A 16518-nucleotide genomic window follows, 5' to 3' on the forward strand; every position below is an offset into this window, starting at 1 on the left:
TATTTGAAGAAATGAAGAAATTAAGTCCCAGAAGGGTAAAGTGACTTTCTGTAAGGTGTCATTGCAAGTAAGAGACAAAAACAAACTGAGAATCCAGCATTGGATAGGCTTCTGTTTGAAGGTGATCGGTTTGTTGCTATTTTCATTATGAGTTGCTGTTGTACTTGAAGCATAATCTTTGCTGATCACTCGACTTGGCATTTGGCAGGTGCTGTGTAAATTTATTTACAGAATGAATGGGTGTTAGTGTTCAGAATACTGAAACCTAGACCATGATACTGATTTTCCAGAGGTAACTTGCTGGTTCAATGTATTATCAACTTAGAAAAAGTGTACCAAAGCTTCCTTAAAAAAAAAAATAGTAAGGAAGCAGGATATAATGTTCAATGAAGATGTGTATAAATCTATGTTCTTTTGACTTTTTTTTTTGCCTCTGTTGAAAGTCTGCTATTTTTCCTTTGTAAGTAATCTTTGCTTTTCCTAGGTGTTTGAAGATCTTCTCACTGTCTTTAACTTTATTGCAATGTGTCTGGGAGGAATTTTCTTTAAATTTATCATACTTGGGATAGCTTGGTTTCTAAAATCTGAGGATTCATGTCTTTAAGCATTTCTGAAATATTTTCACCCTTAACCATTTGAAAGTTGCCTCCTCGCCGGTTTATTCTTGCAAAACTTCCATTAGATACATGCTGTATATGTATGCTATCTTTCATACGTCTTAAATTCAAAACTTTCTTAATTACATTGAAGACTTTATGTGGAATGTTTATTCCTGGTTTAACTTATCAAACAAAATATTCATTCTTTTTTTTTAAGACTATTTTTTAGAGTAGTTTTAGGTTCACAGCAAAATTAAGAGGAAGGTCCAGAGATTTCTTGTAAATTCCCTGCCCTGCATTTGCATAGTCTCCCCCATTATCGGCATCCCTCAACAGAGATACACATCTGTGAAAACTGATGAACCTATGTGGACATGTCATAATCACCAAAAGTCCATAGTTGGTCTTAGGGTTCACTCTCTAAGTGGACTTGTGGGTTTGAACAGATGTATAATAGCGTGTGTTTCACCATTGTGGTTCATAGAGTATTTTCAGTGCCCTGAAATCCTCTGACCTGCCTATCCATCCTTCCTCCCAAATTCCTGGCAGCCATTGATCTTCTTACTGTTCCTGTAGTTTTACTTTTTCCAGAATGTCGTATAGTTGGAATCATACGATGTATAGCCTTCTCAGACTGGCTTCTTTCACTTAGTGATATGCATTTATGTTTCCTCCATGTCTTTTCATGACTTGATAGGTATTTCTTTTTAGTACTGAAAAGTATTACATTGTTTGGATATATTACAGTTTATTCACCTACTGAAGAACATCTCGATTGTTTCCAAGGTTTGGCAGTTATGAATAAAGCTGCTATAAACATCTATATGCAGGTTTTTGTGTAGACATACATTTTCAGCTCCTTTGGGTAAAAACCAGGGAGTGCAGTTGCTGGATCATATGATAAGAATATGTTGGGTTTTTTTTTTTAAACTAAAAAACTTACGGTTGCCAAACCTTCCCAAGTAGCTACACCATTTTGCCCTCCCACTGGCAATGAATGAGAGTGAGTTCTCATTGCTCCACGTCCTGCCAGCATTTAGTGTTGTCAGTGTCCTGAATTTTGGCTGTTCTGATATATTCATAGTGGTATCTTACTATTTTAATTTGCATTTCCTTGATGACATTAGATGTGAAGGATCTTTTTATATATGTATTTGCCACTGTATATCTTCCTTGATGAGGTGTCTGTTAAGGTCTTTGGCTCATCTTTTAACTGGTTGTTTTCTTATTTCTTAAGAGTTCTCTGTATATTTCGGATAACAGCCCTTTATCAGCTGTAGTTTTTGCAATTATTTTCTCCTAGATTGGAGCGTGTCTTCTCATTTTCTTGATGTTTCTTTCACAGAGCGTAAGTTTTAATTTTAATCAAATCCAATTTATCAGTTATTTCTTTCATGAATCATGCCTTTGGTGTGTCTAAAAAGTCATCACCATACGCAGTGTCATCTAGTTTTTCCCCTACGCTCTCCTCTAGGAGTTTTAGGTCTGTGATCTATTCTGAGTTAATTTTTGTCTGGATTCATTTTTTTGCGTGTAGACGTCCAGTTCCAGTATCATTTGTTGAAAAGACTGTCTTTGTTCCATTGTATTGTCTTTGTTTCTTTGTCAAAGATCAGTTGACTTTATGTGGGTTCACTTGTTTTTTTTAAAATTGGGAATTTTTTGATAGTTGCAAGTTATTTGTGTAGGCAAAAAATACAACTCCCTAGTAGTATTCAGAAAACTATAGTATTCAAAAAATTTGGTAACTATATATTGAGGTCATTTATCATTTTGTTTTACCAAAAAGGAGTGCTCATTGAAGGGTATTTCAAACTTAAAAAACCAAGGTAGACTGTGCAAGGTGCATTCTTTTATCAGAGTCCATTTATGAATCGGAGTCTGTTGAGTCTAGGATATAAGCCTGTATTGGTGGGTAATCTGTAGATTTCTGTGTGAAGGTGGACCAATTTTTCTTCCTTTTTTCCAGATAGAGAAAACTGGTACAATGTCAGTTGTCCTAAACATACTTTAATTTTTAAATGATTTATTTTTTCATTGAGGTATAGTTGATTTGTGAGTCCTGCACATACTTTTAGGCTTAAGAGACATTGCATCATTGTTTCCTAAACAATGAGAATTTCTACAATATACTCACCAAATATTTGTTGGTATTTCTATGTGCATTGTCTTTTAGTGTATTTATGCAGTATACAAACCGATAGCCTCACAAATGTCCTCAAGGACTTTTTAACATTGAGGAGTATGTTAGGACTCTTTTCGTTTGGGAGTGACAAAACCTAACTCAGATTTGGCATAAGTAGAAGAGGGAAGGTATTGGCTCGTGTGTGGTTGGATGGAAGTTCAGGCATGATTGGATCCAAATCTGTATACACTTTATGTTTCTCGGTGGTGCTTCCCTGTTTGTATCACTTTTAGTCTTTTCTCTCTTTGTTCCATTTTACCTAGATTTTTATTGCTGTGTCAAGTCCACAAATTCTTCTGTTATGTCTAATCTGCCTTCATTTTCATCTGAATGCTGTAGCAGTCATTTCTAGAATTTCAGTTTGAGTATTTCTTATATATTTCGTGTCTTTGCTTAATATATTCTATTTTTTCCTTAGTTTCTTGAACATATGAAATATATTATATAGAGCTGTTTTAATGTCTTTGTCTGCTAATCCTGTCATCTGTGTCATTTCTGGACTGTTTTCAATGGATTGATTTTTCTCTTCATTATAGATCAATCACATTTTCCTTCTTTGCATACCTAGTAATTTTTGATTGGATACCAGACATTGTGAATTTTACCTTGTTTGGTCCTGATATTTTTTGTTTTCTGTAAATATTCTTGAGTTTTGTTTTGGGATGCAGTAAAACTACTTGGAAAACAGATTCATCGGAGTGTTGTTTTAGGCTTTGTTGGGTGATATCAAAGTGGTATTTGTTCTCGGGCTAATTTTTCCTCCACAAATGAGGCCAAACTCTGTTGAGTACTCTATTTATACTCCCATGAATTACGTTTTCCGCTCTGGTTGGTGGGAACAGGAATTATTCCTGGCCCTGTGTGAGTGCTGACTGTTGTTCCCTTTTAGTCTTTCAAGTGGTTCTTTCTCTGGCTTGGCTAGTTGCTGCACATGCATGTACTGATTGATACTCAGCTGAAGACTCAAGGGGGACCCTCTGAAAACTCAGGAGTCCTCTGTCCAGCTGTGTCCCCTCTGGTCCTCTGCCCTGTGAACTTGGGCTGCCTTGGCTTTCCTGTCTTCAGTGAGGTTGTGGTCTCTCCCTCGGTTCCTGCTGCCTGTGCTGTGGCTTAGAAACTCTCCCGCAGTAAGTGGGAACAACCAGAGAGCTTTCTGTGTTTCTCCCCTCCCAGGAGTCACTTTCTTCTGTTGCCTGATATCCAGTGTCTGGCAAACCTTTGTTTCATGTATTTTGTCTTACTTTTAAGCAAGAGGGTATATCCAATCCTTGTTAATCTTTCTTGATCACAAGTGGTAATAAGAGAATAGACTCTCTTGGCTTCATTTTGAAACAGTGGGAGCCCCAAACTGGTATCCTAGTAACTGTTCTGTTAACATTTCTAGTGGAAAGTTTCTAGTAACTTTTCTAGTGGGAAGAGAGCCTCTGTTAGTGTTTATATAGTGTAACTGTGGGGTGCCTCAGACTGACCCTGATTGAACCATGTGCCCGCCTGTGGTTCAGTTGCTGTGAATGGTACATTTCTGTTGGCCAGTCTCCTGGGTCACAGCTGTGCTTCTACCCTGCCAGCCCTTGTTGAGATGCGGGCATTACTATGTGGAGTAGTGACATGATGGCACACAGAAGGAAGAGATACTAGGCAGATGAACAGTGTGTGTGATAGAGAATGAGATAATGTCACAGAAGAGCAAAACTATCGTAGTTGGGTTCAAGAAACTTTCTGAGATACCTTTCGTTGAAGCTTCATTCAAACAACTTCAGCACAGAGATCTGAATAAACTCCCTTCTCATCTGATAGAAGTTACACTGGGTTTTACAGAGTTTAGGGGAAAGAACTCAGTAAAAGATGGATAAAGAAGAGAAAGAAATGAAGTGTTTTCTACAAGTTTAGTAGGTAAGGTTTATAATCTCCCATAATTTCCTATGCTGTGATTTTTTTTTTAATGCAGCTATTTAAAGTTTGAAGTTGGTTTTTGCTTAGTAGATAGAATTTTGGTCTTGTAGCATAACTGTGGGATCTCTCTATCCTCCTGCCTTTGGAGGAAAAGCAGAGTGTAACCAAATGCGGTCTGAGTTCGGGATCACTGAGCTGAGCCGGAAGAGCCTGCGTAGGAAATGCTCTGGAACTTTCAGGTTGGGCTGGTGCACCGAAGTGGGATTGTAGATGCACCAAACCTGCGTAAACATAAGTCCTCTGGTTGTTGCTTGCTGCTTTTAGTGAAAAACTCGTCTTTCTTAAAAGGATCATTTATTTCTGATTTCATATTTTCTTTTCTAATAGAATGTTCTTTGTAAAATGTGTAGTAAAGAAGAAAGAGCTCTGGACCTGGAGTCCTAAGATCCAAGTTCTTTGGCTTGTCTGTAAATAAATGTGGCATTAGGCCAGTTCTGGCCTCTCACACTTGTAAATCACTTCTTAAATGGAGATATCAAGCCTAGAATGGGGATTTGGTTAGGGGGTAGCTAAAAGAGGGGTTGGCTGAGTTAGCCCTAGTTTTGGTAATATTAACTTTCTGGTAGCATTAACTTTCAAGCTTGGTACAGATTTCCCAAAACACATAAATTAAGGGACCAGCCAGAACTATGATTCTGTAGCAGGAAAAAAAAAAAAAAAAAACACCTGATAATTGGAATTAAGAGTAAATCAGTGGTTTTTGGATCTTTTCTTAAAGCCGAGGACTATACATAGAGATAAAATAATTAAAAGCTGATTAAGAAAGATGGGAGTAATATATGCACCCCTTATCTGTGCGCATGCTCTTCAGAGGGGTCGGAAGACTGCTGCACAGGCTGATGTTTCCTTCCAGCTCTGAAACTCTTGATTTCAAAAGTATAGAGAATGTAGGAGCATGTGTATGTATATCAGAGTCCATTTGCTGTTCACGTGAAACTACCACCACATTGTTAATCGGCTATACCCCAATACAAAATAAAAAGTTTAAAGTTAAAAAAAGTAGGAAATGTAATGACTTAGAGACTATTATTGCCTAAAAATAGTTTGAAAAAAATAAAGTTACTCATTTATAATGAATTACTTTTATACTTTATTTGGCACAAAATAATGTCTTCTACATACAGTAAAGGTTGAATTGTTTTCTTTGGGGTGGATACAAAAATCTGTTAAGCAAAAACACTGATCTCTATAGTCAGTTGTTAAAAATTGTTATGAATACTATTCGTAGCTTTTCATTTAACTCTTTTAGGTAATTTTATTTCCTAGGAGGTATTAACATTTTCATTTATTTTTTATTGAGAGGATCCTAGTGTAACATTTCAAGTAACTAACCAGTTTTCAAGCAAAATATTTTTTCATTATTTTCTTTAACTTAAGTATATTTTTGAGAAAAAATTGAATTTATCTTTTTGGAACAGGGTCATTATCGTTATTGTGCTGCTCTTTCTATGCTGGGGGAATATGACTGGGCCCTGCAAGCAAACATAAAAGCTCAAAAACTCTGTAAAAATGACCCTGAGGGAATCAAGGATCTAATTCAGCAGCATGTAAAGTTACAAAAACAAATAGAAGACCTGCAAGGTATTTCACCTAAGATTCTTTTGGTTACAGTCGAATTCCCTTAAAAACTTTCAAAGGTGGGTTTCTTGGATTAATGGAGGACCATAAATCAGTTCTCAGAAGATTTGTACTTATATTTTATGTTATCTTGGTCAGCTTACTTAAATTTTTCATTCTATTCATGTAGAATTCTGTTAGTATTATATTCCAGTTGGTAATAATAAATGATTTGTATTTTTTATTTGAAATAGCACCAAATTCTTTTTTCTTCTGTACAAAAATATGCTTTCTTGAAATTTTTAGTGAAGGAAAACCTTTTGAAACAAAGTTTTAAATTTCTTCCTCCATTATTATAGTTATTTCCTAAAGAAAAGGCCCTTCAGTAGAGTTGTTTGTTTTCGCACCAAGTTTGTGGCTCATTCTGTAGCATGCTGAATGTGTGTGTATACACAGGTGCATCAGACACTAGTGTGCAGGCTGGGAACTCCAGGTTTTCATTCTGCCCTTGTTTTCTCTCCTGAGTCATTTTGCTCCCTCCAGTGCCTGAAATTTCCTTACTCAGCATAGAGTCCTTTCCTGTTCTTTCTTCTGTGAGTAGTTAGTGTCTCATGAAGCTGAGCCCAGCAGTCCTATTTCACCCTCAGATGTTGTCATCCAACAGAACATGTTTATCAGATTGTGAGCTCCTCGAAGACAGGTACCATCTCTGATTGAGATTTATACATTGCTGCATCTAGTCAATGATCACATGTACTGGGATGTCAAATAAGGTTTGTGTAGCATCTTGTTGACATCATTCTAAAACTAAAAACATCCAAAAGTATAAAATTGCTTAGGTTTATTTTTCAGTTCCCTCAACTTGATAGTCTTATTGTCAGCCTAAAAGAAACGTGAAAATCTTTTAAAGTATGTGTTGCCAATCCACTGATTATTGTTTGTGTGTGTGGTTCATTTTTATAGGTCGAACACCAGCTAGTAATCCAGTCAAAGCCTTCTGTGAAAGCAGGTGAGTTAACATCAGATCAGTAACTGTTACTTGGAGTGGTTTTGCTCTGTGAGTTTGAGTTGCTGTCTGATGCTTTAGTATGTAATAGCAACCACAATAAAGTTGGGAATGGAAGGACAAGAGGAGGTTTTATTTTACTGATTTTAATATTTTTTTATTTGGCTGCCCCAGGTCTTAGTTGCAGCATGCAGAATCTTTAGTTACATCATGTGGAATCTAGTTTGCTGACCAGGAATTGAACCCAGGACCCCTGCAATTGAAAGTGCAGAGTCTTGGTCACTGGACCACCAGGGAAATCCCAGGAAGAGATTTTAAAGTGTGTTTATAAGATTAGGTGACGACCTGTGATTTGTTTTGCTGAGCTATTTGCATATATGTGTACTGGAGATCCATAGCCTAAGCCCATGGGGAGGAGGCGTGAAGTGTTAAGAGGACATAACTGTGCTTCAGTGGCACCAGTTTCGGCCACGAGGGTCCTGGCAGCAGAGACCAGGGGCACAGTCTGTGCCTTTCACCCCTCTCCTCCATCCTGGAAGCGTACACCTCCAGCCTCCTGATACCTTTTCGAAAAAGGCTGAGACACTCCTGTTAGAAGTAGGCAGCAGATAGACTTGAGTTCATTTTCTTCTGCTTATAAGAAAACAAAAAGCAGTCAGGATTCTACATTTTTTTATTTGGCAGTTAAAATAGATTAAACTTTACCCACATGCTTAAATGCCTGGGGTGTTGAAGCTGTTAAATTTATAACAGAGAGACTTACTTATGTTAATATTAGAAACCAGTATACATTTCTTGAGTTGTTCTTTATCTATTTTCAGTTTTTAATTCCAAATTTAAAGCAATATTTATGTAAACCCAATGTCAGAGGTAGATTCTTTTTGAAGCTATTACTTTGCTTTCGAGGAAAAAAGGCTATACTTGCTAAAACCTCCTTGTTTGAAGGATAACTTTTAAAACATACTAATCAATAGAAATAAAATTATTATTTCTTTTATTACCGCTCAGGGCCTACATACCTAGTTTATCAGCACCTGCATTTAGTACTTCACTTAACTTTGTGGAAACTGAAAAAAATTTCAGAAAAACTAACCACGAAATGGCAAACGGTGGTAATCAGAATCCAAAGGTAAGCTCAGTTAAAAACCAAGATTAAAATTATTTCGAGTACAGATACTCTTGTATTTTATAATAATGTTTTTGTGATAATGGAAACTAATAGGCGTCTCTAAGCCTGTAGCCCGGCTCTGTGCTCAGTGTCCCAGATGACCTGTGTCTGAGTTTTCCTCTGACCTGTAATGTACTCGGAGCTCAAGTTCACATTTATATTTCTTTCCGGGGCTTGAAGGGGAAAAAGAGGAATTGGTGTTTTGGACTTAGATAGGCATTGAAGGGAACTTTCCCAATTCACCATATAATTCTTTTGTTAGTAATGAAAGTCTCAAAGAGGCTATATTCAGTTTGGGAGAGGAGCATAAGGAAAGATGTGATAGGATTAATTCACCATTTATTGTGCAGCACTTACCATTTTGTTGGTTTATTCGTTTGATAAAGCTGAGTATTTTAGGTGCTTAGATAAATTCTGTTCTACTTAATTATTTAGCTGTTGTTCATGGCTGTATTTTTTTTTTTTTTTTAAGTCTCAGTAATTTTATTTTCATGGTAGGTGGTAGATGAAGCTCTGAAGGTAGATGATTGTGACTGTCATCCTGAATTTGTACCACCATCAAGTGAGTTTTTCCCCTTCTGTAAATTTTTGCTGAATTCATGTAGTGTTGCCTAAGCTTCTACATGCTAAAATTCGCAAAAGCCTCACTTGTATTTGCTGTTGTTCTCCTTTTTACTTCGCAGTGCTTCTGAGTCTAGAAAAAAATTGGAACATTTATTTGAAATAAATGCTCAGTCTTTTCATATTACTTAATAAATTTAATTTTGGAAATCCAGGTAAAGGTATGGAAAGGAAAAATGATGCTTGCTTGGTCTGCTACCTAATTTCCACTAGGCCAGTGTTTCTTTATTTCATTATCTACCCCCTGCTCTCAGAGCTGTTTCTCCTTTCATGAAACTTTGATACTTCAGATACCATTTATCTGTTTTATGTTCTGTATGTACATGTGTGCTTTATAAATAAAAACAGATTTTTTTCATCTTCCAGTAACCAATTCCAACTTTCTTGTCACCCCTGTTGAGAATGCATATACTTTAATACTAGTTTATTTAAATTATATGTGTTTAGTGTATGCATTTAGAAAACACGGAGACACACAGCAGACCTCATCTACTTGGTGTCTTAAGGAAATGAAAGATTGCAGAGAAGCAAATACTCATGCCGCATTTTTTCTCAGTGTCCCTTTATACTTCCCGCTGCTGAAGGAAGTCATTCTGAGGTGGATTTCATTCTTCTCTGCCTTTTAAAACAAAGTTTGAGAGAATCCAGATTTTCTCGGTGGTTCAAGGTTGTGGTTACACACACGTTACTTCCTCAAGTTTTCATGAGCTCCTTTCAGAGCTATTGGGGTGAGATGGTTGACTTTCTAGTTAGTAATCCTGTTGCCCTCTTTTCCTTTCACGTGTTTTTTGGTTCCTTTATTTTTTTCAGTGTTTTTACTTCTGGCAGCCGTTTCAGTCTTTTACTTCCTGCAGCTCTATCTTCTCTTAGGCTCCAGTGCTGCATATCCAACCACTTACTACTGGTTAGCACTATACCACAGATATAAAGGGGGGAAACACAGGTGCCTGCCTTACCTGATGTGACTTTATGGCATATGCAAAATATTTGAGAATAAAACTGTTTTTCTTTAAAAACAGCTTTTAATTTATTGATATTTCTTAGGCCATTATTAGAACCTTTAAATCATTTAAATACTGTTCATACTTCTGCGTCTATATTCAAAGAAATTGAGGTCCCAGAGTTAGGTTAATTAAATGTTGCCCTAGGTCACCCAGTAAATCAAACTAGAACTCGTCTTTCTAGCAGTCTCTGGTTTTCTGAGGCCCCCAGAGCTCAGGCTGTCAGCCCCTCCCTGGTACATAGCTAACTTGCTTCTCCCAAAGCTTCCTTCAGACGCACCTCGTCCCTACCCGTCCTCTCTCCTGCACAGCTGTGTACGGTGTACAGTGGGGCTCTGCCCCTCCTGAGGAGACCAAGGCTGAGCTCCCGAGCTGGAGAGTCAGAAGCACTGGGCCTGTGCATACTCACACCACCTGCCCCTTTCAGCCTGTCCTACTTAACCCCCTCAATCACACAGGTTTGCCTAGTGCCTCTTAAAATCAACTCCATTTGGCCCATTATTTGTAAATCCTACTTGTTACTTTAAACACAGACGCTGCATCCCCCCTGACGCCTTTCTCAGTCACTCCAACTTATGTGACTTTTCCTTCTAGGAATTACAAGAGCAGTTGCTATGGGATTGATATTTCAACAACAGCATAGAATCTTCTTTTTCTCTTAGTGGGGATTGTTATTTAATTACTGAAGTGACTGTCTTTTCTTCCTGTATGATTATAAACTCCCTGAGAATAGAAACTATAACCTGAAAAAAAAAAAAAGAAAGCAACTGTAGCCTTCTATATTTCTTCTGTATCTATATCTCTCTTGTAAACTATATCTCTTCTGTATCTACTATAGGGTTAAATGATAATCATCATTATAATTTATTCTTACAGTAATTTTGTAGCATACATAGAGAAACATTATCAGTAGCTTTTTTTTAATAGCTTACCTGTTAGACTCACAATATTGCTCCCTTTGCTTTATTATTCCAATTTACATTTTTTGAAAAACTTTACTTTTAAGCTTGTAGATTTTAATGTACAGATTTCAGGAATAAATACTTTTGTTATTCGCAGGTCAGCCTCCAAAATATAAAGGGAAACAAAAATCTCGAAACAATGAATTGGAGAAGTTCAGGTATGTTTCTTATCTTTTTTTTCTTTCTTTTGCTTTATTTTGTTTCCGTAATGTCCGCCTCCCAAGAAGAAAGGAAAAATAAATCTCTTTCAGTAGTAGCTACTTCTACATATGTGTATTATGATAAGTACAACTCTTTTCAAATGTCTAGGCATGTCTTTGGGAGAGGATCATTTTTGGCTAAAGGATTATTTAATCCTGGAAGTTAATTAACTGACAGTCATATAATAGGAGATATGGCAGCATTAATTTTCTAAAATTTCAAAATACATGCTTATAAGAGGAAGAGGAAGAAATATTCAGATAACTATAAAGTAAATATTTGATCTCCTTCACTGCTTGATTTTACCTGTCTCTCAGTTCCTTCTCTAGTGCTTTTCTTTAGAAATTGCTGTTAATCATTTCTTAACCATCTGGAAACTAACTCTATGTGCCCTGACATGGCTATGTGTGTATTCAGAGGCCCTTTTGAGTCATTATTCCACTAGAGGAAAGGATTTACTAACAAACTGCTGCTGCTAAGTTGCTTCAGTCGTGTCCGACTCTGTGTGACCCCATAGATGGCAGCCCACCAGGCTCTGCCATCCCTGGGATTCTCCAGGCAAGAATACTGGAGTGGGTTGCCATTTCCTTCTCCAGTGCATGAAAGGGAAAAGTAAAAGTGAAGTCGCTCAGTGATGTCCGACTCTTAGCGACCCCATGGACTGTAGCCTACCAGGCTCCTCCGTCCATGGGATTTTCCAGGCAAGAGTACTTACAAAGTTGGTTCTACCAAGCATTTCCCCCCAGTTAACAGTAGGAACTCTTGGCACCAATATTTATAGTTAATCCCCCATTACCTACAGTGATGTAAATTGACAGCAAAATGAAAGTGTAAATCTTACAGTAGATACAGAAATTCATGAAAACAATGAAAATGATGCTGGTGAAACTGCACAGCCTTCCTTGCCACGGTTCCACTAGTCTTCAGTTTTCTCTTCATATCTGAAGGCTGATTCCTTGATAGGTGCTTCAAGGAGAACGAATATCATTTGAATATCATAGCACTAAGAGAAATTATAACAAAGTACCATTTTTTGATGGTGCTCAGGTCAGTTCAGTCGCTCAGTCGTGTCCGACTCTTTGCAGTCCTATGAACCGCAGCACGCCAGGCCTCCCTGTCCATCACCAACTGCCGGAGTTTGCTCAAACTCATGTCCATCGAGTCAGTGATGCCATCCAACCATCTCACCATCTATCATGCCCTTCTCCTCCTGCCCTCAATCTTTCCCAGCATCAGGGTCTTCTCAAATGAGTCAGCTCTTCACATCAGGTGGCCAAAGTATTGGAATTTCAGCTTCAACATCAGTCCTTCCAATGAACACCCAGGACTGATCTCCTTTAGGATGGACTGACTGGAACTCCTTGCAGTCCAAGGGATTCTCAAGAGTCTTCTCCAACACCACAGTTCAAAAGCATCAATTCTTTGGCTCTCAGCTTTCTTTATAGTCCAACTCTCACATCCATACATGACTACTGGAAAAACCATAGCCTTGACTAGACGGACTTTTGTTGACAAAGTAATGTCTCTGCTTTTTAATATGCTGTCCAGGTTGGTCATAACTTTCCTTCCAAGGAGTAAGCGTCTTTTAATTTCATGGCTGCAGTCACCTTCTGCAGTGATTTTGGAGTGCAGAAAAATAAAGTCAGCCACTGTTTCCACTGTTTCCCCATCTATTTGCCATGAAGTGATGGGACCAGATGCCATGATCTTAGTTTTCTGAATGTTGAGCTGTAAGCCAACTTTTTCACTCTCCTCTTTCACTTTCATCAAGAGGCTCTTTAGTTCTTCTTCACTTTGATGGTGCTTCAAAAGTTAAATACAAAGCAAAGCCATAGTGCCTTATGTTATTCTCTTATTTGTTAGAAAAGCCCTGGGTCTTCCTCCTTATTCCTCTTCTCAGCACAAAAAGAAACCAAAACCCAATATATGTTTATTCTTTGAATGTGTAGTTACAATTCCAACCCATTGTGTTAAGGATAACTCTATTTTCCTGATACTTTGTTTCTGTTTTCTAACTGAATAGTCTTCTTGATTATATCTATTTCATGAGGTTATTAAATAATAAAGTGGGTGGTGGTTTGGTGGTTTAGTTGCTAAGTTGTGTCCAACTCTATGACCCCATGGGCCATATCCCACCAGCTCCACTGTCCATGGAATTTTCCAGGCAAGAATACTGGAGTGGGTTGCCATTTCCTTCTCCAGGCGATCTTCCAGACCTAGGAATTGAGCCCGAGTCTCCTGCATTGCAGGCAGATTCTTTACCAACTGAGCTATAAGGGAAGCCCAAGTAGAGCAACCACATAAAATTCTTAGAGCCCTGGAACATAGTAAATGTTCAGTACACTAAAACTATCATCATTGTTAACACTATCATTTTCATTGTTAGAACCATTCTGGCCTCTGGCTTGCTTTTATCTGTTCTAAAATGCCTTGACTACCTTCCCATATCAGACCATGGATATCTAGATTCTTCATTTTCATGGCTGTAGGATATTTCGTGATATAGATGTTATGTGAAGGAGGAATTTCCATAGTAGGAATTGCCATCAAAAGGCATGTATAACTAACTTTGCTATATTTTCCTCTCAAAAAATGAGCAGTGTTCATACTGGTACTAAGCTGTCAGAGGGTATGGTATAAGAAAGATGTTTAGAAGAAGAAAATGGGAATTTTAAAAGATAAGAGCTATCAGAATTCGAGTAAACAAAAAATAAAGCATAAAATAATAAAACTAAAAGTTTCCTTTTAAAAAAAAAAAAAGATGTTTATAGATTTGGTCCATGTCCCCAGTTCCTGGCACAGAGCTCCTAGGACCCTTGGAGTTTCCTGAGTGAAGAGAGTCTTTGGTTACTTCTGACGAGCTCCTTCCTCCCTAATTGGGTTTATGCTAATAAGGTGACTCAAGGCTGGGCCCCTGTCTTCAAGATTGAGGCTGGTCACCAGAAAGATAAAACGTGTGATTGGTTGGAACTTTCAGCATCCACCCATCCCCCAATCTTTGGGGAGGGGAAGGGAGCTAGAAATTGAGTTTAGTCGCCAGTGTCCAGTAATTTAATCATTCATGACTGTGTAATGAGACCTCAATAAGAACCTCTAAACACAGGGGTTAAGGGAGCTTCTGGTTTGGCATGGAGATGGCGGGGAGCGGTGACTCGGGGGCAATGTGAAAGCAGCATGGTGCTTCTCCCCAACACGTTCCCTGCATCTTTCCCCCTGAGCTGCTCCCGACCTCTGTCCTTTACGATTAACTGATAACCATAAGTAAAGTGCTTTCCTGAGCTCTGTGGGTTGTCCTCAGGAATAGTTGAACCTAAGGGGTGGTCACAGGAACCCCTGAAGTTGTAGTCAGTGGGGCATAAGTGTGGGTAGCCTCGGTACCACATTGTGGGTGAAATGAGGGCAGCCTTGTGGGACTGAGCCTCTAACCTGTGGGGCCTGAGTTACTAACTCCACAGCTGGTGTTAGAATTGAGTTATTGGACGCTCAGTTGATGTTGCAGAATTGGTGTGGAAAATGACAGGTATTTGCACCACACATTTGGTGTCAGAAAACACCACCTTTAGGGTCAGCCTTATGTTTGTGTCTTTTTATTTGATTTTCGCATGAGATGGAGCGTCTTTGCAGTATTTGTTGGACACATTGATTGTCTCATGAGTTTGTTGTTGTTGATGACTTTAGATTTGTAACAACTTGGTGATCAGTGTAAATCCCCAAATTTCTTTTTTTTTTAAGCTGTTCTTCCATAATGTCTGTATAATGAGTTCATCTGGTCCTCCTTCCCCTCTAATTTAATAGGGGTTTTATTAAACTTAGAAATTACTTGGCAGAGAATCAGCATCTTGGTAATATTTCTATTTAGGAATTTGTGACTCTCCATTTGCTGAATGTTTAATATGACTTTCAGTAAATAATAGTATTTTCCTTTATATAAGCAGGATTATTTTTGAAATAATTCACAACAGTACTTTTCTCTTTTAGCCCTGGTTCACAAGAAACTTTACCAGTGGATTTGAAAAACATCTTGGAGAAACAGTTTTCTAAATCTTCCAGAGCCGCACACCAGGTAAAGGCAGAGACTTTGCTAATGGAAAAGAGACTCCCTGAACATAACGGTTTGTCACTTGAATGAAGTCTAATCATGTACCACTAACAAGTTTTTGGGTTTTTCTAATGTAATTTTAGTTATGGACATAGAATTTAATAGATGATTGCTAAGAGACCAAACTATCATTAAATTTAAATTTTAACTTGGTAATTATGTGAACCTGAGATTTAACTAATGGTTAATACTGCACAACTGTTTATTTCCCAAAGATTTAAAAGGAAGAAGCAGGTCTTTCCAAAGATGTCAAGCTTTGACGATCTTTGCTTCCCAAAGTTTTAACTTTTAAGTTAAATAATTTTAAAAGATTTAAATACCTGCAGTTTTATTACAACTACCATAAAACCATAAAGGAGCAAACGTTTTATTCTTTGATTTATCAGATAACTGGATATAAAATTCTTTCTGTGATATTGAGTAAGTAATAAATGTACATTAACGGGGAAGAAGTGAATAGGCAGAGCGCAGAGGATTTCTCTGTCTGATAGTGTAAATGATGGATACCTTATGCACTTGTCTGAGCCTGTAGTCTGTACACCAAGAGTGAGCCATAGGGTTCACAGGTAAGCTGTGGGCTTCAGATGATTATGCGGTGTCAGTGTCGGTTAATCCTTCATTTAAAAACATAAAACTACTGTATGTCATTCTGATGAATGATACTGAGAGTGGGGGAAGCTGTGCATTTAAGGGAACCAGAAAGTATGTGGGAATCTTTGTGCCTCCCTCCTAGGTTTTGTTGTAAACCTAAAACTGCTCTCAAAGAAAACATTTAAAAAAATGCAAGGGATACAGCTAAAAGATTACTTTGAAGGAAATTTGTCAAGCTGAATGCATGTATTAAAAGAACAGAGACATTTATGTATTTATTTGTTTATTGGTGCAGCATGTGGGATCTTTGGTTCCCTGACCAGGGATCAAACTCATGCTCCTTGCATTGGAAGTGCGGAGCCTTAATCACTGGACCACCAGGGGATTTCCAAGACTTTTAAATTAGTGACACTTTCCTCCCAAGAACAAGGAAAAAAACAACAAAAAAAGAAAGTAGAAGGAAATAACAAAGTAGAAAATAATGAAATGAGCCTCTCAACTTCTGAGATGGCCCACACTCAGCGGAGTGTGTTTCTCTCTAAATAAGTCTACTTCTTACCTATTAAAAGAAAAAG

At 37.8% G+C, this 16518-nt stretch overlaps 1 protein-coding gene across 29 annotated transcripts in view; it reads left to right on the plus strand.

Moving 5' to 3' along the window:
• Positions 1-16518, plus strand: part of TTC3 (tetratricopeptide repeat domain 3) — a 121541-nt gene that overhangs the window by 37431 nt on the left and 67592 nt on the right. For all 29 annotated transcript variants that reach the window (XM_081573107.1, XM_081573116.1, XM_081573113.1 and 26 more), the window contains 6 exons: positions 6156-6318; positions 7258-7303; positions 8309-8429; positions 8967-9030; positions 11150-11210; positions 15232-15316. In XM_081573107.1, coding sequence (XP_081429233.1) covers positions 6156-6318; positions 7258-7303; positions 8309-8429; positions 8967-9030; positions 11150-11210; positions 15232-15316 — 540 coding nt within the window. The remainder of the gene's footprint in view (positions 1-6155; positions 6319-7257; positions 7304-8308; positions 8430-8966; positions 9031-11149; positions 11211-15231; positions 15317-16518) is intronic.

The sequence above is a fragment of the Giraffa tippelskirchi genome, chromosome 2, assembly GCF_054371585.1.
Source record: "Giraffa tippelskirchi isolate mGirTip1 chromosome 2, T2T-mGirTip1v1.2.pri, whole genome shotgun sequence".
Taxonomy (NCBI): domain Eukaryota; kingdom Metazoa; phylum Chordata; class Mammalia; order Artiodactyla; family Giraffidae; genus Giraffa; species Giraffa tippelskirchi.